The sequence below is a fragment of the Siphateles boraxobius genome, unplaced genomic scaffold, assembly GCF_051911475.1.
Source record: "Siphateles boraxobius isolate OS27281-9 unplaced genomic scaffold, OSU_SipBor_1 21, whole genome shotgun sequence".
Taxonomy (NCBI): Eukaryota; Metazoa; Chordata; class Actinopteri; order Cypriniformes; family Leuciscidae; genus Siphateles; species Siphateles boraxobius.
The window spans coordinates 1,721,187-1,746,172 of record NW_027508822.1 but is presented as its reverse complement, the minus strand read 5'-3'; the positions used below and the strand labels follow the sequence as shown (position 1 = coordinate 1,746,172).

At 37.5% G+C, this 24,986-nt stretch overlaps 1 protein-coding gene and 1 pseudogene across 2 annotated transcripts in view; one reads left to right on the top strand and one right to left on the bottom strand.

Annotated features, from left to right (window-relative positions):
• LOC143746056 (uncharacterized) overlaps positions 1-24,986 on the top strand; it is a 129,781-nt pseudogene that overhangs the window by 75,465 nt on the left and 29,330 nt on the right. The window lies entirely within an intron of this gene.
• LOC143746113 (uncharacterized) lies at positions 19,570-22,879 on the bottom strand. The gene is made up of 4 exons (XM_077237878.1): positions 22,737-22,879; positions 22,260-22,604; positions 20,215-20,523; positions 19,570-19,866 (listed from the first exon to the last, which is right to left on the bottom strand). Exons 1-4 carry the CDS (start codon positions 22,801-22,803, stop codon positions 19,757-19,759), a joined length of 831 nt encoding a protein of 276 aa, XP_077093993.1. The 5' UTR covers positions 22,804-22,879; the 3' UTR covers positions 19,570-19,756.

Here is a 24,986-nt window from a genome sequence, read left to right as displayed (position 1 = left end):
GAAAATGTAAGTTATACTGCTGTTTAATCGCTTGTGGGTCAGTCTGGCTAGTTTGTGCATGTCTTGCAAGATATTTCCTGCTTATTTTGCAGTCAGTGTTTTTCACTTCAATAGAATTGTAACTGCAACTTTTTGAGCACATAAATTACTCTAGCCACCATAATAATGCATTGTCATGACGTCTGTTGAAGGGGAGGGGGATGGATATATATTTTAATGCTCTTATCAACATGGAAAATTGGATCGGCAGCAAGTTTGTTATTAGCTGTGGTATCCATATGCTTCTGTCTGAACTCATCCATTGTAGAGCTTAGATCGGGCCCAAAAAATCAAGCCCGACTCTTCCCGAGCCCATGCACATTGTGTCCGAGCCCGGCCCGACACATTAACTGTAATTATGAGCCCGAGCCCGGTTTAAACCCGTCCATTTTTTATAATACGTGGGTCGTTATAACTGACATTCTCAACTACTTTCTATGTCACTTTCTCCCGCCCCCAACATTTTTGTCCCGCTCCCGCACGCAAATACACTTTTTTTTGTAGGCTACCTCCAAATACTTTCGCCTACGTGTCACCATCATACACATCAGCATAAATGCTCCTGATAAATTATTTGTTATTAAAGCATTAAAACACAAACCACTGTTATAACATAAAAGCAAGCAGATACTGAGTGCATGGTTTGGCATGACTGAATGCGCGCAAAGTGCGCTCCCTTAATAATTCCTAAAAAGCTGACATCAGTTCATCGCAATCTCACACATCTCTGTTATCAATGAAGCTGACTGCACAATGAATCTTTCATAATATATACACTTTGTTTGTTATAATTAGAGGATTTGCCAGCATACAGAATTCAGCACTGAACAAAAAGTCAGTTTTGAGCGGTGAGGGGAGTCTATTTTAAATTTATCTGATTGGCCATTGCGTCCAAGAAATTAACACATGTCTGTGATTGGCTACATCGCTCAACGCTGCAAACATGTTATAAAACAAAACTCTGGCCTGTAAATCATTTGTATTTTGTTTTAGTTGTTCTTGTTGCTTTTCTGCAACATATGAATAAAAATGTATTAGTTTTTATGTTTTATTCATAGATATTTCTAGTTTGCGGGAGTCCCGCGAATCATTTTATTCTCCCTTACCTGCACACACAGAGTGAGTGCATTACCGCGCTCGCACTCGGCCATCAAATCTAGTCCCGCGCCGCACTCTATTGCGTTGAGAGTGCACGTCTCTAGATCGGCGTCTCGCGCTCGCGCCATCCACTCAAAACCATAGACTGTAAAAAAATGCTCAAAGTAACGGCCGGCGCGCAAGCCCAAACAAGTGTGTGCGGCGTGCCTGTTGTTTTGTTTCCGGTCTAGCTATCCGATGTGATGTTGTAGTTTTTCTAACGTTACTAGCTGTTGCAACAGCATGTGAAAAAAACTACAAAGTTTGCTAGGCCAAAAAGAGCGTTGATAAAAAAATGGACGCCGTTAAAATGTGTTTGCGTTAACGCCGTTAATAACGCGGTTAAACTGATAGCACTAAGAATTATAATTAAAATGTGAAAGTGGACATGTCAATGATTATTTAATGCAAAACTTATTGCACATTTTGTTATAATTATCAGTTATGTATTATTAATGCTGGGTAATGAGCATTAAATGATTGAATGCAAATAATATAATATTTGATGTTCCTAGGTTTTCAGAACTGATATTCTGTTTTTAATGTCAAAACCATTTTAACAGGAATAAGACTCCATTATTGATTGTTGAACACTCATTTGTTTAGTGTTGATGCAGCCCGAGATGACTCTTCTCTTGGTAGACTTGTAAATGATGACCATATTAACCCAAACTGCAAGATGAAGACGATCCGTGTGGATGGAAAACCTCACCTATGCTTATTTGCTATAAGAAGCGTCTGTGCTAGTGAAGAGATCACATATAATTACGGGGATTCTGAGTGGCCATGGCGATGCAAGGTATGTAAACCTTTACAATAACAATTTTTATTTATTAGATTATTTCAAAGCGTAAAAATATTAAAGGTCAAATGTAATGGATTTTATGTTTTACATTACATGTGTGTTGATTACAGTACCGGTATGTCAATTTGTGTGTAGCTTTACACCTGTTTTATGAGGACATCTCAAGAACAGTTCATACCAATATTGAATACTGTAGGATTACAAATTTATTTAAATGTTTAATTTAGATTTCCAATACAATAGTATTTTATATTGAGAAAGTTTAGAAATGATGAGACCAGGAAATCTCTGCAAACGGTAGGGGTTCTCAGCGGGATATTCCTGACTGTCCCATCTCAGTACGAGAAGGCTAGGCTTTTCCTGTTCTCGTTGTTTACCGGGGGAAGAGTCATGCTGAGCAAGTTTGAACACCTGTTATTTTATTACTGAGACCATTTGTCTCATCTCAGTACGAGAAGTCTATGCCTTTTCCTGTTCTCGTTGTCTCAGCTCATTTACATCACAATGTAATCCCTCCCCCTTGAAATGTATATATGAACTCAATGTATACTGCCTTAGTTAGACTTCACTTGACTTGGGTACGGAGCAGACTACAGCAAATAAAGAATCCTGCTTAAATAAGTCTCCTGGTTTTCGCTTCTGAGTTTTTCTACACTGAAGAAGGAAGAAGTTTACAACAGATGGTGCCGTGACCCGGATGGAGCTGAAACACCTGAATCCAGAACTGAATCTCAACAAAAGATTTCAACAAAGACTGAATTCCAGACTGAATCTTGAAACTTCAAGCTCAAAAAAAAAAAAAAGAATCTCAACAAAGAATGAACTTCTGACTGAATTCCAGACTGAATTTTGAAACTTCAAGCTCAACAAAGATTTCAACAAAGAATTATCTTTCTGACTGAGTTCCAGACGGAATCTTTCCGTACAACTAAAGATTTGGTGAGTTTCACTCTATTCAAAGAACAACTGCAGACCAGTACGAATTTTGTGCCTCTGCGCCGTCAGAGAAAGAGTTATCAGACAGCTGTAGTGTTTGATTACCTAAAGTTATCCTTTAAAAGTTGTCTTTTAAAGATGAAAATATATCCTCTGTTCAGGCAGGGACGTTTTAACATCACATGTTAAAAAGATATCCTCTGTGTCAGGCAGGGAAGATTAGTATTATTTTGCTAATTATTTGTTTTGTTGTTTGTTACCTTGTGGTGTTACCCTCTAAAAAATTTCTTTTAGAGAAGAGAGTTTGATCCTCTGAATAGTCAGGGCAGTTGTTGGTATCCTCTGTGCAGACAGGGAAGATTTTAGCATTCAAGTTAAAATATTGTTAGCCTCTGTGCAAGCAGAGAAGAGGTAGTCTTACAGGCTATTTATTTTGGTTACCCTTTTAAAAGTTTTTCTTTTAGAGAGGAAAGTTTGATCCTCTGTTTCAGGCAGGGAAGAGTTAGCAATACATGCTAGTAATTTTGTTTTATCCTCTAAAAAGTTAGGAAGGTGAAAGATCCTTTCCGTTTCTTTCAGGGAAGATTAGCGTAACGTGCTAATATTTTGTGTTTCATCCTCTGTTTCTGGCAGGGAAGTTAAATGTGATGTGTTGGTAACAAGGAAGTTTAACAATAGTTGATTTGTGTTAACAAGCGTACCCTCTGTAATCAGAGAAGTTTAGTGTTTGTTTGTGTGGTAACAAAGAAATCCACAAAATGATTAAGAAAAGTGCTAGACTAATCTCCACAACTAAAAAAGGTGGTCTTGCTAATCCTTTGTGGTCAGATAGCGAATTTAAAACACTGTTAGGAGAACAGATGGATCTAATAGTCACTGAAAAAGTTAGACAAGAACTAACACAGAAATATGAGATTCATCCAGATAAGATTTGGTCTATTGAAGAATGCAAGAAGGTGTTAGGTGCATGTATCAGAAAGAAAAACATGAAAGGCATAATCTGTTGCCATAGGGAATTTAGCTTATCCATTGCACAAGAACAATCTAGGTGTATAGCTAAATTAAAAGAACAGAACAAACAAATGCACACTAAGGTGGGCCATAACAAGGCCTCAACCAAATGTGACTCAGAAGACCAACCGTCAGATGAAACTTATCCTGACTTACAAGCATTTTTTGAAACAGATGTAGACATCCCATCAGTAACTGATAAGCCTGTAGATTCAGTAAAGGTTTGTGTTGCAAGAAGATCTCAGGGAATTGAGGGAACTGAAAGTGTTCCTCCCAACTGTTCTGTTGTCCAAAACCAAACTGTTGCCCAAAACCAAACTGTTGCCAAAGCACTCGGACCTAGAGACATAGAAAGACTATCCCAAAGCTTACCTTCAGTACGCACTGATGTTTCTGAATTTAGAAGGGCATTGATCAGTAAAATGCGTCTTTACGACATGTCGTTGGCAGAAGTCACACAGCTGATGTCACAAATTCTAACTGAATCTGAATTCAACAGTTTTGAGTCTGCTGTTACTTCTGAACTACAACATGCCAGAAAAGATGAATTGAGAGAGGGAGTTCTGAAAGCGTTGAAGAACATTGTTGGACCTAAAATTGACTGGTCGAAGATCACTAGTTCTTTACAGAAGAAGGGTGAAACTGTTAGTGAATACACTCAAAGATTTTGCCAGTCAGCAGCAGCATACAGTGGTATAGCTGACACTTCAGAGAAGGTGCTAGAAGATAATGGTCCCCTAGTTCGCACATGGTTTGATGGTCTGTTGTCAGAACATAGAAAAGCATTGCCTTTCTTAGACTTAACATGGTCCACTAGAACCATACAAAACAACTTAGACAGTTTGGCTGCATGGGAAAGAGACTCTGATGTCAAGGAAAGAGTAAAAATTGCAACAGCATCCTTTAAGGTCAACACAGAAAATCAACAGAAACGCAAATGTCCTAAGAGAGAGGGCAGTAGTTGTTATTATTGTGGTAAACATGGACATTGGGGAAAAGAGTGTAGGAAAAACAAAAATAACTTTAAACAAGTTAACAATGTTACTCAGCTCCTACTCAGTCTGCTGGCTGCTCTGAAGCAGCCCCTCCCCTCGTCATTAAGCTCGTTGGGCAGCTGTTTTAGTTGTTAACCAGTTGGGCTGTGAGTGCTTTATTTCCCCACTAACTTGCAACAGAGATAAAATACTTCTTTTTTTGTTTAATAGAACAAAAGGAAAGTGACTATCTCAGTTTTTTCCTTTGGGGGACACTGGTTAAAGTAGACTCACATCCTTAAATGTTATTTTACAGCACAGGCCTTTCATCATTAATAGTGTTAGGTCAGACTGTAAACGTAAAAAAAGCCCTCATGCAGTGTCCACAATAATGCCAAATATTGTCTTACCTGTCACAAATCCGTCCTCATGTATGATGTCTGCTATGACTGAAGTTTTGTTAGAGGATGAAGGAGAAATTACTCACGATTGTGTTACGCTTACATATACACCTATGAGTGAAGTAAAAGAAAAAGGTAACAGACGAGCAGGTTATGCAGTAACGTCCACCACGGAAGTGTTAGCTTCAGGACGTCTTCCAGATCATTTTTCAGCTCAAGCTGCAGAACTAGTAGCCCTAACAAGAGCATGCACGCTAGCTTCAGGATCAGTTGCTAATATCTACACAGATTCCAGATATGCTTTTGGGGTAATTCATGATTTTGGTGTCATTTGGCAAACCAGACAGTTTCTAACTTCTGCTGGATCCCCCATTAAGCATGCTGAATTAGTGAAAGATCTAATGTTTTCCATGAAACTTCCAAAGAAATTAGCAGTGATCAAAGTGAAAGCACATCTCACAACTAATACTACAGAAGCTAAAGGTAATGCTCTTGCTGATATGGCAGCTAAACAGTCTTGTTTCTATGCAACTGTACAAGTGTGTTCAGGTAGTGCAGCACAGAAGAAAATGATGCCTCCTGAATCAATAATTGATCTGTACAAAGACGTTTCCTCCATTAGAACCAAAGTGACATGGGCCACATCAAGTGATGTTGATTACAGCAGCTGCAGTATTGTGTCAGGGAAGAAAAACCTAGACTCATGTGTCACACTGTAAGGTTGTTCCTGCACCAACAGGGATAGGTTAGGACACAGAACCAGTGAGGAGCCCCGGGAAGAACCGAATGCAATAGGCTTCGAGGGTTAACCCTGGGGTGAAGACTTCCCTCATAGGCCCTATCCTAGTCCATCCTTACCTCACTGTTCTTTAGGTGTCAAAGGAATTAAGAAATAGGGAGAGATGGAACGACAATAGCAGACCCAGAAAAAGTTTACAACCCTAGTGTTTGAACAAATACTGCTCTACTGCTTAGCAGACTCGGAAGTTTACAACCCTAGTGTTTGAACAAATACTGCTCTCCTGTCTTTTGTTTTCTTTCTTACTCTGTGCAGATACCACTGATGACTTCCCGAGACCCATACGCACTGACCTCGTCATCTGCGTATGAAGCCACAAGAAAACCTCAAGAAACAACTTGACCCTCTTCCGAGCCAACTATCACAAAAGGATAAAGAAAAGAAAAAGAAAAAAATACACAACGCAGAGACTCACATACGAAACCTTCAGTCATCCATCAACATGATCAAGATTGTCGTACCAGTAACATCACAGACACTCTCACTTCGCACAAGATAATGATCTTACAGAACAGAGTGGCCTTAGATTACATTCTAGCAACGGAAGGAGCCTTCACCATCATCGGACCTGAGTGCTGCACCGGGTTTTAATGGATCCAACAGAGAACTTGAACAAAATCCAACAAGACATTCTTGATCTTTCAGCAAAATTACACCAGATGACTGAAGTAAATTTTTCATGGTTCGGAAACTTGATTGGGAAACCCTGGCTGTGGATAAAGGAAATAGCAATTCTGCTGTTATTTCTTCTAATAGCGTACTATCTATGCGTCCACAGTATCAAGTGTTTCATTCAACAAATGACTCACGCCCCTCACAAAGAAATGACAGTTCCAAACAGAAAAGACTATCACCCTTAAGAACTTAACGGACCCTAAATTTGCATGTTTGTTTCTGTGTCAGCATGCAATTGCAGAAACAGCAACACAGAAGCATGAGCCTGTAATGATCACAAGTTACAAGAATTTAACTTTTAAGTGTCTAAATTTGTATTTTGTGAGAGTTATTTAGAACTCTCAAAGGGGGAAATGTAGGATTACAAATTTATTTAAATGTTTAATTTAGACTTCCAATACAATAGTATTTTATATTGAGAAAGTTTAGAAATGATGAGACCAGGAAATCTCTGCAAACGGTAGGGGTTCTCAGCGGGATATTCCTGACTGTCCCATCTCAGTACGAGAAGGCTAGGCTTTTCCTGTTCTCGTTGTTTACCGGGGGAAGAGTCATGCTGAGCAAGTTTGAACACCTGTTATTTTATTACTGAGACCATTTGTCTCATCTCAGTACGAGAAGTCTATGCCTTTTCCTGTTCTCGTTGTCTCAGCTCATTTACATCACAATGTAATCCCTCCCCCTTGAAATGTATATATGAACTCAATGTATACTGCCTTAGTTAGACTTCACTTGACTTGGGTACGGAGCAGACTACAGCAAATAAAGAATCCTGCTTAAATAAGTCTCCTGGTTTTCGCTTCTGAGTTTTTCTACACTGAAGAAGGAAGAAGTTTACAACAATACTCATAATTTTACTTGTTAGATAAAATGTAATCATAATAGAAGGTAAATAAAGTAGCCTATTCGGTTAAAATAGACTTTCAATAAGTAATTCTACAATAGTAATTATTTGTCAAGTAATATTTTGTTTTTTAAAACTTGTTTCAGATGACAACTGAAAAGACTCATTTCAAACCCAAACAAGATACAGCAAATCTAAAGGTATCCAAGAAGTTAACTTAATAATTTACTTAGTCCTTAAAGAATAGAACATATTTCAGTGTTCCTCAGAAACAGATTGTTTGCCACAGTTATCAGTCACTGAATTACGATTGTTTGTGCAAAAATTTGAGTCCTGATCACTTACTGTACAACTGACAGAGGCGTGTTGTGTCTTGTATCACTCTCATACATGCACACACTTGAACTCAGGGTGCCGTCCAAATGTATCTAGTTACCAGTGTCCCAGTAAAACTAGTGTCCTCATAGACCAGGACCTGTCAAACTAACACAACACACCCAGTCAAAGTCACACATCAGGTACATGTTTGTATGATGTCCTCATAATACTGTGTCCTCATAGACCAGGACCTGTCAAACTAACACAAACACTGAGATTCTTCAGTCAAGTTAAACATCAGGAACATGTTCGTATGATGTCCTCATAATACTGTGTCCTCATAGACCAGGACCTGTCAAACCAACACAAACACTGAGATTCTTCCGTCAAGTTAAACATCAGGAACATGTTTGTATGATGTCCTCGAAATACTGTGTCCTCATAGACCAGGACCTGTCAAACTAACACAAACACTGAGATTGTTCCGTCAAGTTAAACATCAGGAACATGTTCGTATGATGTCCTCGAAAAACTGTGTCCTCATAAAGCGGGTGTAAAGCTACACACAACATACTGTAATGGACACACATAATATAAGTAATATAAAAAGCCATGAACATTACCTTGGGTAACACTTAAACATTTCTCTAATATTGAAATATTGTTTTGCAATTCTACTAATTTGCAATCTTACTTGTATATTATCTCAATTTTTTCATGTGCATATACAGCATTTATTGGTCAGTAACTTTGTATGAGGGACCCTGGTCATCCAGTTCATGTATATTTTGCATTAATTACTGGCTGACTGTACATTATCCCTTTGATATATTTAATCTATTATGAATGTTTTATAACTTCTATCTGTATGTGAATTTTTATTTCATATTTTCAGATGAGCGATAAGACCCAGTTCTCATCAGGAAGTGATTGTGCCACTCTGACTGTGGGACTAGACAAGGTAAGTGTGAGTTGTGCTTTAAGAGAATAAGTAGGGTTGGTAATCGCTTAATTATTCATTCCGATTCTGCATATCTACCGTATTCCAATTCTTATTGATTCCAATAAGGTAAAAATAAACTTGTATATCATTCACATTTATTCTAGGTCTGATTCTAAAACATTTCATTGTAGCTGAATCCCATAAACATAAATCCACAGTGTTAAGAACACTTACAGAAGGACATTTTGCTTATGGTTTAAAAATACCGTATAAACAACTAGCCTAGCTATTATAAATTTCAAGCATTAATAAAGACAAGTAGTAACTAATAAATTAGCTATCGCACAAATACTACAGAAACTGTAATGAAATGTGACCAAACGTATTCAGTCAAAAACAGAGACTGAATTTTATATAGTTCAAGGTCATATTAAAATTCACACAAAGGAATAGATCGGAGGAATTTAAATGTTAATTGTATAACTAGTATACAATTCCTGACCGTATCTATCATATTTTAGAATTGGAATTGTTTTTGATTCCCAACGCATATGAGCAAATGTAGCAAAGATGTTTTTGCGACCTAGGCTTTTAACATATTTAGACCAGTGTCTCAAATGTCTAATTTTATGTTTTGTAGACTCTCCGTGAGGTTGAACCCCCCAGTCTTAAAGTGAACACTCATTCCCAGTCAGAAGCCAGAGATGTACATAAGGTATTGTTTTATTTCTCTCTCTAAAAATCAAATGGTTATGGACATATATCCAGAGTTTTAACTAAATGCATGAATACCACGTTAATATTACTCCCTCTTTTAAATGTGCAAGTCACTGCTGTAACCTATGGATGTATTTGTCCACTATAATTACCCAGTGGTTGAAAATGTGCCATCATACCTGAATTTGTTCGGGCATCATCTAATAATGGTATCATTAGCCATCTTTTGCTTGAGTACCTCATTCATAATGTGAGCTTGTTTTTATTTGATGTTTTCAGTTGTCAGTGATCAGTCAGTGTTAATTGAATCAAGCGTCTGTACATCCACTGAAGGACTGGAAAAGGTATGTCTGTAGCTATGTTTCCATCCAAATGTTTTTATACGAATTAAGTGATATCGAATGAAAAATGCCTTATGGAAAAAGTAAAATTCGATTGAAATTCCAGAATATCGATTCAAATGAAATGCGTTCGGTCTCATCGGATTTTATCTTGATCGATATACGGCTTATGCGATACACGCTGATGGAAACGTTATTTGCCAAATAAAAAAATAATTGTGATTAAAGGGTTTTAATTAGTTTTATTTTGTTTTGGATGGTTCTGTTTAGAACCAGTTTTCTGTAGATAATAGATATATTTCAAATTTTTTAGGCCTGTGAGGCGAGTGGGCTACGGTTCGGTTCATAATGATATAATCTCCAGATCAGGCACCGTAGCCTTATCTTGTGATTTATCTGTTCGTCTGCTATATTGACTTTTTATTTATTAAATCCAGGAAATTGGTTAATGAAAAATGTATTAAAATTAAGATACAATTAATAAAAAACGAAATTTGAGGTTTGAGGTCTCTGTGTGAAAGTTTGAAAGTCTTTTAGTGCCACTTTCAGAGCGGTCGCGTCCGTAATGGAGAATAAACTGTCACATAACTTTGTTTTTTCCTCATAAATGCAAACACGAAAAATAAAAGACAAAAGACTTTTAAAAAAGACAAACTTTTTTTGTCTTTTTTCCAAAAATTGATGGATTTATAGTGTTTTGGGGAAAATATGGATGGATTTATAGCGTTTTGAAAATAATTGTTTTTTACTTTGAATTTATCATCAGCAATTTTGTTTTGATTTAATAATCGTTGTTCAACATGTTCAGACTGAGCCAAAAAAAAAAAATTTAAACAGGATAAATTGAATATTCACAAAATGTGTGGGTCCAGGTAAAAAATGTAATTTTCCTGAAACCTATTGAAATGGATTTATCGCATTTTGGAAAAGAGCTCCTCATATATGAACTGCATTTTCATTCAATCTGAGATTAAGTGTACCATCTACCAAGGTAAACAGACGCACCTTTAGGCTACAGGGGTGCGTTTCCCAAAACCATAGTTGCTAACTAAGTTAGCAACTTTGTTGGTTGCAATGCAATTTCCCATTGCCAACCAACTAAGTTGCTAAAAGGTTAGCAACTATGGTTTTGGGAAACGCACCCCTGGTCAGAAGTGGTGAAGACTGCCGCGTCATGCGCACTGAGTGCACCAGGGAGTGCACCACATGCGGCACCGGGAGTGCCGACACAAATGTCCCTTAAGATGCAATGATCGTCTAGCGATCTGCATCATCATAGCAATGTGTTGATAGCGTCGTTGTTTTCTTATTATAGCTTGATATGTCGCTATCAGCTGGCACATAAGCACTATTACAACTTGTGCAATATTGATCATTTGTTGGTAGATGGCACGATCCATTTTGTCTAGCAAAACTTTGTTTGCAAATGTTTGGAAAATGAATAGAAACACCTTAAAATGTCTCAAATCAATTCGATATACCAATTTGAACGCAAAACAGCATGTGACGTCATTACGCACAGGTTTTTATTCGCTTTAAAGCCGTTGGATGGAAACACACTTTCACCAGCTTTATTCGTATGAGGTTTTTTTACCGAACTTCAGATAATTCGATTGACAAGTGGATGGAAATTTAGCTTGTGACACTGCTTTTTTTGGATAATCTCTGAATCCTGTCTGTAATATTGTTTAGTAGCTTTTTTCTTTTCTTTACTTCCAGGTGACTCCTGAGAAGGACAGATTATCATTGGAAGGTCAAGACTATGTTGAGAAGGATGTTGAGATGGTAATTAAAAGACCATTGCATCATTTTAGAAAATACTAGTTTGTTGTAGTGTATCTTCACCAAATTAGCCCTCTTTTTTCATTGTTTTCAGATGCCACCTGTCAAAGAGTACTTGTTAAATTAGGAGCAGAGCGTTTGTGCACCTAGTGAAGGAGTCAAGGAGGTATTTACATGTTTTAGTCAAATTATTTACACAGTGTTTCCCATTAATTGCCTTTACTCTGCTGGCCCACCACAGTCTAATCTGTCCTGCCCCAGTTTGAACCGAATGAACTATTTTTACACTTTTAATAATAACATAATGTATTTGACATTGTGTTCTGTGCCATTGCTTAGGCAAATAATCTGTCAAATGAACTTAAGTCGAAAGCACGATATGGCTTAATTCAATCTTTCAGAATTTGATATGGGCACTAAGTAAATAGTCTATTGCACTCCCTGTTTCAAAGTGAAGAGCATGCAGCCTTTTTTTTATAAGCTCTTTTCAGTAATATTAGACAATGTCTAAATAAGGATTTGTGTTACAGCATATCAACCAATACAATCTAAGCAATGTAATGGAAATGTTGTTTAATGATTCCAAGTGGTCTTTTTTTAATGAAATGACCACAGCTTCCCTTTCACCCAAAAAAATGAAACGATTAATGAACAATGTTGCTCATAATGTAGTTTTACATGCGTGTTTTAGAATATTCCCTTTCTACTATTTCACATTCACAATTGTTTTTCTTCACAGGTCTGTAAGCATGACGTGGTCCCTTCAGCAATATCAAGCATGGACCGATGTGCTGAATGTGTGGGACCTGTTGCTGCACTGATGTGGATTGGCCTGAGATGTAAATGTTAGTATAATGTCCATTTTAAAAGTATCACATAGGGCTGGGCGATATATCGCACAATATTGTTATGCGCATCTCGTCAGTAAAGCCGGTTCCTTGATTAGTAGTAAATCGCCTTCACCTGCTTTCAGATGGAGCGGCATTTACTACAAAGAGCCGTAGTTAACTGACAAGCTGAGCCATATCGCATTAATATCGCGGACGTATCGTATAACGTATAATGTTGGATTGTGCAGTTGTGTATTGTATTGGAGATCCTGTACTCTGAAATCACATTAGTCTTGGTAATACACCATGTTGTCAGGTTTGTGTGTGTGTGGGCATGTGCCAGTAAAACACATAGGTCCCTGTAATCCACTGAAATTACATATTATGTGTATTGTAAAATGAGTGTCCTCATAATCAGGGTGGGGCCCAGAAATCCCAATTATGTCATAGGTGGGAACATTTTAGGAGGGGGCGGGAATGTCCTTGTGTACCACCAAAATATCCTATTGTCATATTTTCCATTCTGTTATGTGTATAGAATATTTTAAGTCAGATTTGTGATCTGCAGATCCAAAAAATTTTTTTGATAGTTATATCATCACTGTAGGGCTTTGGGAAAGGTGAGTCCCCATATACCACCACCAAACTTGTGCGACCTTCTATACCACAAAAACGTGTGTGTGTGCGTGCGCCACATTGTATTTCTTCTCCAGTACCAGACCTTCATTGTGATATGGATTTTCAGATTTATTCAGGATTTGTTTTGTTTTTTTGACAACTGAAAAATAAGAAACAATTTTTTTTTTGCCTTTCCCATTCAATGTGGGGTCATATTGACCCCAAAGATCAGACCTGTGAACTTTTTTCTTTTTTTTTTACATACCTTTGTAACAATTGAATCAAGCCCTGCTCTGGCATTTCCTACAGAAACAACAAATTTTTTGTTGGTATGCGCTGCACATTAATAAATGGAAATTCGATCAGGCAACAAAATAGCATCCAGCAAATTTGATACGAACTCAGCATGAGGAATAGGTCGACCATCTGACTTAAAAAATGTTCAAACATTGAACATCGCCCCAAGATTATGTAGTCAAAACTAATAATGAGAGTCTGTGTACATCGTCATACATTTCCCTGGCTTCAGTTAAAGCCACAAGCTCAGCTGCTTGATAAAGAGTTATTTGAGGACAACGTCCCTGAAACTGCAGATTCAGTTGTCACCGCCTATCCTACGCAATTCAGGCTTGTTGTTTTCTCTCTGAAGGCAGAGCCATCTACAAACAACACATTCTCAATCTCACAGTTATCCAGTGTTGTTTCTACAGGTCCTTCTTTGTTCACCCACTAGCCTTTCATAAATGCGATAATTTGATAATGACCTATGTGTCACTTTTTCTATGCTGTCAAATCTACTATTTTTACATTATCATTCTGATCACACATAGTTGACTATTTACATTTACACCCTTAGTTGAATTTAGACAAGGGTTTTAACCCATAATGGACGGCAATCTTCAACTTCACAATTCCAATTTACATAATTAGTCTAATCCAGAGAGTATTTCAGAACTCAAATCAACATCATAATTGACAAAAGTAGTCATAATTACTAGACAGAGCTGGACATCCAATCTCGTCCCAAGCTCGTTCCATGTTCTACATCATCTTTTCATCAGATTGACAGAGCTTCTGTAAAGTTTGTAGTTTCACTTAACCCATCTGTGGTGATAAAACACCCATTCCAGAGGTTAGTGACACAATATACACACAATCCGGACAACATAGTACCCCAAACTAGCAAATACAGTGGCGGATTCAATTACAATAGCCAAATCAATTCTCTTTATCATTATCATCGTCAAAACATTAATTTTAGCTCATTAAAGCTGCATGGAAACGCTCAGGGGTTTTCACAAAGTTTCAGTTTAACCTCCCACTAAACACAATGATGTCCAAAAGATGTCTTTTCAACGTCCGACTTTTGTGACAAAGACGTTGAAAAGACGTCTTTTGGACATCATTGTGTTTAGAGGGTTAAGTCCAGTTTTTTTTTTGTGTGTGTGTGTGTGTGTGTGTGTGTGTGTGTGTGTGTGTGTGTGTGTGTGTGTGTGTGTGTGTGTGTGTGTGTGTGTGTGTGTGTGTGTGTGTGTGTGTGTGTGTGTGTGTGTGGATAGATAATGTAGAAAAAAGTGACAATTTTATGTAACTGAGATTAAGGGAACCGTGTTTATTAACTATGGAAAACTCGATCGGGGTCACCCTAATATCATGAACACCGTGAGGCAGTGGAAGGGGCAGCTCAAATCTTGCCTAGGACAGTTGTAGCCATAGGCGGAAATCGCGGGGGGGGTCGGGGGGGTCAGGAACCCCCCTATCTGAGGGTTGTACCCCCCCTAAAATATCATTAAAATATGTGTATTGTAAATAATATAATGATATACTCTTAAAATAATTGTTTAAGAAATAATACAAATGCAAACGGTGCAACAACAAAAAAACGTTTAAACATTTTGAGCCCCCCCTCCGATGCCTCACAGTGATTTTGTCCACTGCCTCCGCCCCTTTTACCTCACCTTACAATTAAAACTAAAAGTCTGTGTTAACGCAAGCCTTACTGAACATGGGTGAGGAGGAACCTTGAAAAGAGTATAAAGGCCGTCTCATATCTTCCTGTTGTGTGTCACTCTCTTGCACAGCGTTACTTCTGTGTACTAGACTGAACCTATTCTTGCAAGAATAAATATTTCTCTTTTTATTAATTTGACTCTGAGTGTCTCTTACGCAGTGATGATGTTTGACAGGATTTTTGCCACCACAGATGAAATTTAAGTATTTTCAAAATGAATTGCGAGTGTGAATGTGATGATGATTCAGTGCAGTTAACATTGAAACATTAAGATTGATTTAACATTGTTTCGATGGTTGCTTGCTATCTGTGAAGTTAGAATGTATCAAGTTCACATAAGTAGGACAGGAAAATAAAGTCTTCACACACAGCACATACATGAAATAATAGATATGCAGAAACTGTTTGTCCACCCATCAGAATAAACCACATTCTTATATGTGTGTACCTCAAACGCTTTCACTTTCACAGTGAACTGAGTGGAGCACGTTTATTTTTCTCTTAAAACACACTGGGAGCTTCTGTGTGTCTGTGTAGTGGAATACAATAAAAAACAGAATCACACATTTCCCCTGTTTCTAAAATGTAAAACAAATATTAACATATTTCAAAACTTTTACAGCTTTTATTTCTAGAATATTAAATAAATACAATAAAAAATAAAATATATAAAAAATATAGTTGTAAATTAAATGTTACACCATTTAAACATCTCACTTCACTTACTGTAAATCTGTATACAAACATAGACAAACTCATGAGCCAAGCTGGTGGACAGTTCACAGCTTAAATACTGAAATGACATAAAGTCAAAAAATTATGAATATTATTATAATGATTATGCTCAAGTGTGTGTGATAATGTAGTCGGATCTGTTGACTGAGTGCAAACTAACACAAATCTGACTTTGTAAGATCTTCCTTCCACATGCAGCATCACCCATCACTTACTGTACATTATAATGACATGTGGCAATGATAATGAAAGTGACAGGTGATGCTACTAACTGTGTGTGGAAAGAAGTTATTATAAGAACTTGTAATATATATATATATATATATATATATATATATATATATATATATATATATACACACTCACCTAAAGGATTATTAGGAACACCTGTTCAATTTCTCATTAATGCAATTATCTAATCAACCAATCACATGGCAGTTGCTTCAATGCATTTAGGGGTGTGGTCCTGGTCAAGACAATCTCCTGAACTCCAAACTGAATGTCAGAATGGGAAAGAAAGGTGATTTAAGCAATTTTGAGCGTGGCATGGTTGTTGGTGCCAGACGGGCCGGTCTGAGTATTTCACAATCTACTCAGTTACTGGGATTCTCACGCACAACCATTTCTAGGGTTTACAAAGAATGGTGTGAAAAGGGAAAAACATCCAGTATGCGGCAGTCCTGTGGGCAAAAATGCCTTGTTGATGCTAGAGGTCAGAGGAGAGGGGCCGACTGATTCAAGCTGATAGAAGAGCAACTTTAACTGAAATAACCCCTCGTTACAACCGAGGTATGCAGCAAAGCATTTGTGAAGCCACAACACGCACAACCTTGAGGCGGATGGGCTACAACAGCAGAAGACCCCACCGGGTACCACTCATCTCCACTACAAATAGGAAAAAGAGGCTACAATTTGCAAGAGCTCACCAAAATTGGACAGTTGAAGACTGGAAAAATGTTGCCTGGTCTGATGAGTCTCGATTTCTGTTGAGACATTCAGATGGTAGAGTCAAAATTTGGCGTAAACAGAATGAGAACATGGATCCATCATGCCTTGTGACCACTGTGCAGGCTGGTGGTGGTGGTGTGATGGTGTGGGGGATGTTTTCTTGGCACACTTTAGGCCCCTTGGTGCCAATTGGGCATCGTTTAAATGCCACGGCCTACCTCAGCATTGTTTCTAACCACGTTCATCCCTTTATGGCCACCATGTACCCATCCTCTGATGGCTACTTCCAGCAGGATAATGCACCATGTCACAAAGCTCGAATCATTTCAAATTGGTTTCTTGAACATGACAATGAGTTCACTCTACTAAAATGGCCCCCACAGTCACCAGATCTCAACCCAATAGAGCATCTTTGGGATGTGGTGGAACGGGAGCTTCGTGCCCTGGATGTACATCCCACAAATCTCCATCAACTGCAAGATGCTATCCTATCAATATGGGCCAACATTTCTAAAGAATGCTTTCAGCACCTTGTTGAATCAATGCCACGTAGAATTAAGGCAGTTCTGAAGGCTAAAGGGGGTTAAAAACACAGTATTAGTATGGTGTTCCTAATAATCCTTTAGATGAGTGTATATATATTACATTCAATTATATCACTTCTGTTACATTCAATTATATATAGTATTATTATTCCCAGAAAACACATTTTCCCAAAGCCATTTCCAAGAACATGATTAGATATGATTGTTGAGAACCAGCAGCTGTTGATGTGAGAATATCTGTGGATTCACATGAGAGGTCTCAGCTGGTTTATGATCATCGAAAGGTGTTTCATTAGTTGTCTCAGAGAGAGCCAGATTGGTTTGGTGGAATAAGTGTTTTTTGGCTTCTGTTCTCTCAGTCCACAGAAACAACCGACCTGATTTCTGCTTTCCTTTTGTTTTCAAAGGATTGCACTTCTCTAATATGACAGAAAGCAGAAACATGACTTTTGAATGCCAGAGTAATTTTCACAGAGGAGGAGTGTTTTCTGAAAAACTGCTGAAGCACTATAAGATCAAAACTAATCTGAGTCGCCGTTCCCAAAAGCATTATAAGCCTACATTTGATCAAATACTCACAAATACACACTCACAGCTTTGAAACTTTCCTGCTCACATAATTGTCTTTACTAAAATACTTCCTTAACTTTTGAAGAGTGGTTTAACTACAGGTAAACTCTCAGAAAGAAAGTTAGAGAAACTGGTCTGGGGCGGTTCCTTTTCAAAAGGCACATCTCTGTACCTAAAGGGTGCATACTGGTACCTGTACATACTGGTACCTAATGTGTACCTTATGAAAAGGGACCATCCCAGTGACAGCTTTTGTAGCTTTTCTTGAGTGTTCAGAGAAGGGGTATCATCATTACTGGTCTCTGCATTGAGTGAACTCGTGCTCATATGCATGTCTCATTGTCAAACCACATCCTGAAAGAAACATGTGTCGACTAAACAAAGCTACACGTTTCTTTCAAAACAGTCTTATGTTTTCTCAGCAGTGACACACAGCCCTTCGCTGGGGTAGATCTGGATGGGTATATATATATATGCAGTATTCAAACACATAGTTATTTATGAAATCAAAAATGAATTTCATACACGTTAGGGAGTTGGCTTTCGATTTAGATTTAATTTCACTCAGATTTGCTAGATTTAGCAACTTTTCCGAATACCTAAGTAACTTGTTTTTCAAGCAACACATTTAGCTACTTTTAAAATGTATTCTATAGCAACTTTTGAAACTTTGCTCAATCAAGCAATAAAAGCCACTCATTAAAATGACACACTTATGATTTTCTGTCACAGTCACTCTGTATGCAAGAGTTCACTGTGAATGACGGGGTCTCGTTTATAAAACTGTGCGTAGGATCTTTACTTAGAGTGTACATACGACCGAAGGCCAAAACTGGGGTACGCCATTTTTAATCTAAATCTAAACTTTTAGCAATAAACTCCCTAAAGCAACTACCCAAGGAAATGAGTTGGCAACAGTGAATTTAATCCTCCTCTGCTGAGATCTTCAGAGATTTAATGTCTTCTGCTTGTTAACAGCAGGTGTTCATCACTAATGCTCAACCATCCCTTAAGTAATCACTTATAATGACTGCAACACAATAGATTTTTTAATAATACTTACATGTAGTGACAGACATTATACATTTTGAAATATATTCAATTGAACTATAACTCAACAGAGCAAACATTAGATTAATTTCTTACCACTGAACTGCACAATCTACACTTTTTGTCTATATTTTAATAAACATGAATGCAATAATATACAGTAATGACTACAATCTCAGGCTAAGGAGCTAATGCTATATGCTAAAGGCCTCACGCTAAAGTGACAGGTGTCTTAAAGAAGTAAAGCCAATAGTTAAAGTTCATGTTTTTGGCCTTCGAAATACTATAATAATTAAAAGAAGTAACTAAAAGTGAGACTATGTGTATCGTAACTTACAATATTGCTATGAGCGTGTGTGTGTGAGTGTGTGTGTGTGTGTGTGTGTGTGTGTGTGTGTGTGTGTGTGTGTGTGTGTGTGTGTGTGTGTGTGTGTGTGTGTGTGTGTGTGTGTGTGTGTGTGTGTGTGTGTGTGTGTGTGTGTGTTTGTGTGTGTGTGAGTGATTCATGCGCATACATGTCAGTCAGCACGGCATCACACGTCAAGGTCATAGAGAGCTTTATTCAGTCCATTTTAAATTCATATTTTGGCCGATTAAAAAGGTTAAACCATAGATATTACCTAAGAAACATGACAAAACATGATAAAGAGCAGGAGAGGGAAAAATGTAACAAGAGTAACAAAACTTATCATAGGACCTTTTGTAATGTATTTGCTGTCCTGTTCCGTCACACTCTTCTGGATCTGATGTCATAAATCAGTACAGCAACCGTAGCCACACCCACCAGGACAGAGAGGACCAATCGGAGCACAGCTTCAGTAAAACCGTGGGCATAGTCTAAGAAGAGAGGACAAACGTTTTATTCTTCTTTCTTTTTTTTAAACAGACATTAGTAGTTAGTACTCTGTTTTACAAGTTCACAAAAAAAGATGGACAAAAGTGTGTCAGGGTTGGTAACTGAGAATCGGTTCTTATTCAGTACCGGCCATTGAAAAAACAGAATAAAAAAAGGGAACTTAATCATTTGACTTTCTGTCAGTGACTTCTTCCTTAATAAAAAGAATTGTGCAAAAATAATTGGAATTATTAAACCTAATAATCTGTGTTTTATTGGGATCTGACTTCAATTGTGTCCATGGACCAATATACACTCTGAGAAGGAAACGAACACTCTTTTATACTTACTAATACAAGAGGTTGTGTGACAGAAATCAGAAACGTTGAGATGTCGAGCCTGGTGTCTGATGGGATTGTTCAGCACACAGCTGTAGGTGTTGTTATCCTCATACTCCACCTCCAGATGTAAAGAGATGGTGGTGTTGAGCTCAGGGATGCTGATGGAGGAGAGTAAACCGGTTCCTCTGTACCAGGAGAGAGTAATCTGGGTCACATTCATCACTGAACACAGCAACACACACCTGGAGCTGGATGCTGTGTCAGATGATGGAGGATTCGATGGACAGTAGCTGGTGATGACAGGAATGGACAGAGAAGCTGGGAAATGTGAGAGAGTAAAGTGCTTATAAGCAATCCTCACCACCTGCCCTTCTCAAGTAAAGCATTATTAGTAAGATCTGAGATCTGAAAGCATTCAGCTGCATTTCAGGATCATTTTATGTCACTTCTGGAAGAGAGGCAAACTCACATTTTTGTGCATATGTTCGTCACACAAGCGCACATTTGAGAAATGATCGTAAGATCAAACATAGGACGGTTTCTATGAAACATTTTATAAACGAGGCTCCTACTCTTCACTCCTCAGCATTTAGAATAGATTCATATTTTTGAAAAACCTTCATAAAAAGCTGAGAAAGGAATATTTTATCATAACATTAAAAATAAATGAAAGGCATCTGAAAGGAGAGGAGAGCGGGGTAAGATGAGCCTGTTTTCAGATGAGTTGTAATCTGGAAAGGAGAAATAAGACAGAATGTGAAACTAAATTATGACTTTGCAAAAAAGTGAAAACAGAAAAGTGCTGGTGGTTCGACTTGCAGCACATTAGAGTTAAGTTAACCCATGTACCATGTAAAAGCATTAGGTGAGTCATCTGGATTAAACATAGTCATTTATAAAGAGAAGATTATAAACATAATAAAAAAATATTAAACATTAATAAAAATTTTTGAGTTTATGCGTTTAAAGGGATAGTTCACTTTGAAATTAATTTCTGGTATGTTTTAGCTTACCTCAAGGGCATCCAAGATGAAGGTGTCTTTGTTTCCGCAGTATTTTCAATTTTGATATTTTTAGGTCAAACCGTTCTTGTGCAGACCGAAGCGCACGCGCCCTCAGATCACTTTGACGTGGCTGTGGTTACAAGAGGTAAAAACGATATAAATACTGTTTGTTTTCTCACACAAACTGCTCGTTTCGTGTCTCAGGCCATCAATGTGTACTTACATTTACGAGTCATTAAATCATGTGGTGACCATAGACCTGCATTATATGACTGACAGACAAGAACGGTTTGACCTAAAAATATCAAAATTGAAACTACTGCGGAAACAAAGACACCTTCATCTTGGATGCCCTTGATGTAAGCTGAACCATCTCAATCATAGATATAAAAGACCAATACAGCCAATACAGGAAATTTACCATGGGAGTTAACAGGGTTAGGGTTAGTTAGGGTTATCCTAACCCTATAGCGCTATAGTTATAGCACGACCAAGTGACCAGTCGCCACGTCATTTTCAAGGTGACCACACAATGAGCTCTTAGGTGCGCTGAGTTTGGTGAAAATATCTCATTCAATTCTCGAGTTACAGCCATTTTAGTCATTATAGCCTAAAAACAATGGACAATTGTTTTTAGCAAGTTATAGCCATTTTAGTAAAAGTGACTCCTCCCACTTTTAACGTTTTGGCAGCCCTTAGTGACCGGGAACTGACAATTCAACTTTTTAAAAATCATTATTGATAGTCAGACTCCAGATAATCCAAAAACCTAGGGCTAGTTCGCAAAAGTAGGTTTTTCAAAAGATGCAAAATACCCCACATTTTTGCAGAACGTAGAGAAAAATCCGTTTGTGAAAAAATGGCATGATTCCAGAACTGAAAAAGTCCCATCAGACCTCTACTAGATACAGTGAGTGGCTCATCTTACCCCATCTCAAACATATAAACAATCTTAAAACATCATTGCGGGTGTTGATTGCAATCATTTAAAATGAGAAAAATTAAAATGTGAAAAGAACAGGACAGATTACAGTGTAATGCTCTGCTTACCATAGACGGTAATGCTGAAAGTCTTGTCCGAGACCTTATTTCCAGTGACGATTTCTACTGTGTACGGTCCAGAGTGTTGTGTGCTGGTGTTTGTGATGGTGAGCGATCCGGTCTGATTGTCCAGCTGAAGTCTGTCTCTGAATCTCCCATCAACACTATCATGAAAGATCTCATCATGTGCTCTGTTGATTTTAGCTATGTGTGTGCCTTTAGGTCCAAATGTCCACAGAATCAGATCATCCGTGTGTATTTGAGTAACATCAGTGTGAAGAGTGACCGAATCCCCCTCCATCACTTCTGTTGACTTCATTTCATCCGTCTCAACACCTCGAGAACATACAGGCACTGATGGGTAGTTATTTTAGTCATTATATGATCATTTCATAGTTTTCACTTTGTATTTTTTTCGTAAAAATTTTAGTTCATCATTTTAGATGCTGTCATATTAAAAATGTAAACTAAAAAAACATAACTTACCAACCAAGCGCCACAAACCCAGACAGAAAAAAACAAACGTGTGAGACATTTTCTTTAGCGAGATCATAAGCCTGAAAAAGCAACTCTTTGAGGTTACGTGCACATCTCTCTGAGAAAGCCAGTCTCTAAACTTGCAGAGGTGCAGTTCCTGGTTTGGTAGTAAAGGTTGTGTAGAGTAACTGTGTGCAGGCGTACTGTACTGTACTGTAGTTTGAACAGGCGTGTCAGTGTGTGTTTCACTCTCTTAACACTCGTCTTCTGTGAGAAATATGACACCGTGATCGAGTTAGCTCAGGCTAAGGAGCTAATGCTATATGCTAAAGGCCTCGCGTCAAAGTGACAGCTGACTTGAAGAAGTAAAGCCAATAGTTAAAGTTCATGCTTTTGCCCTACGAAATATTAAAAGACATAACTAAAAGTGAGACTGTGTATCGTGATGCATTATTATTCTGCTAGAAAAAATGCTAAAAATTTGTTATCATGCAGTAACTTACAATATTGCTCTGAGCCTGTGTGTGTGTGTGTGTGTGTGAGTGATTCATGCGCATACATGTCAGTCAGCGCGGCATCGCACGTCAAGTTCGTAGAGGGCTTTATTCAGTCCATTTTAAATTCAGATTTTGGCCGCCTTTCAAATGGGTTAAACCATAGATATTACCAAAGAAGTTACTTTAAGAAGATATTACGCTAGAAATCTGCACTCATTCAAGGATGTGCATTTATTGCATGGATGGAGAAAGCACGGTACTTGGACGGTATTCTTTATTTAACAGTAAAAAGTTAAATAAGCATATATAGTCTATCTGTTCCGTGAGAGCAACGGTACCGCAGAACGAGTGTAGCCTCTTTATCTATAGACGTTTTTAAATCTGAAAACTCAAAAAAAACAACGGAATCATGAATGGCGAAGGTATAGCGGCTAGTAATGACATCAGCTGCAATCCACATGTCACTCAAGTGGCCACGCCCTTAATTATTAACTGTAAGGCTTAATATAATTTAAACGGATGAGTTCACCCCCCTCACAGTCGTCATGAAGGGAAAAATAAGCTATATAGAAAAAAAAACACTTTTTGTATCAGGGCTGTAAACACATTTTTTTCTGCCATTAAGTAGTTTTTTTCTGCTGCATTTTAACATGAGGGAGATACAGATTTGACTCACTTTAGCATCCAGCCTCCAGTGGCCAGTCGATGAACTGCAGTTTAACTCACTTCGGTGTTGGTTTCGAGAGAGACTGGGAGGTTGCCGCTTGAACACTACACATCTTCCTGTTCAAAACTAACACCTCTGGTAAGCGTTGTGTGTTTCCTCTGATCATCTGACTGATGCGTCTTCTGTATCAGTGGTGTACGAGATCTTTAGTTGTTCTGAGTGAGGATTGTGTGAGGAGTATTGGCAGAGAAACTAGCCATCTATCTATCTATCTGTCTATGTTGATATAGGCTATTTACTAATATATATATATATATATATATATATATATATATATATATATACATCCTTTAAAGATGAAATCTGATAAAAAAAAAAAATATGGACCTACACAAATTTAATTTAATTTTACTAATTTGTACAATTTACAATTTTTTTCTTAATTCAATTTAATAGCAATTTAGCAACACACACACACACACACACACACACACACACACACACACACACACACACACACACACACACACACACACACACACACACACACACACACACACAATGCAGTTCAGAACAGCAACATAAATTTATATTTATATGTATATACTTTTTCTCTATTACATATATATATATATATATATATATATATATATATATATATATATATATATATATATATATATTATATATATTGTTTCTCTTTCTCATATGACACTTGGACTTTATTTGATTACTCAGAAATGAAATGCCATATTTATAAAAATGAATGCCATGAGTGAAAATTATTTTTCATGTAGTTTTAATTAACATTTTAATTTGTGTGTGTGTGTTACTAAATTTCTATTAAATTTCAATAAGGAAAAAAGTGTGCACTGTAAAATGAAATTAAAATTGTGTAGGTCCACATTTGTATCTACAGGGTTACAGGAGACTTTGGCAGGAGAATGTGTTTAAATGAACTTAAACTTAAATGAACATTTATATGATAACTCGATATAGTAATGAACCTGTTAATGATGTCAATATTTCAATGAAATGGGAACACTGGATAATCATCCGAAAGTTGGAAAAATGTGTGGGGAAATATTCAAAGAG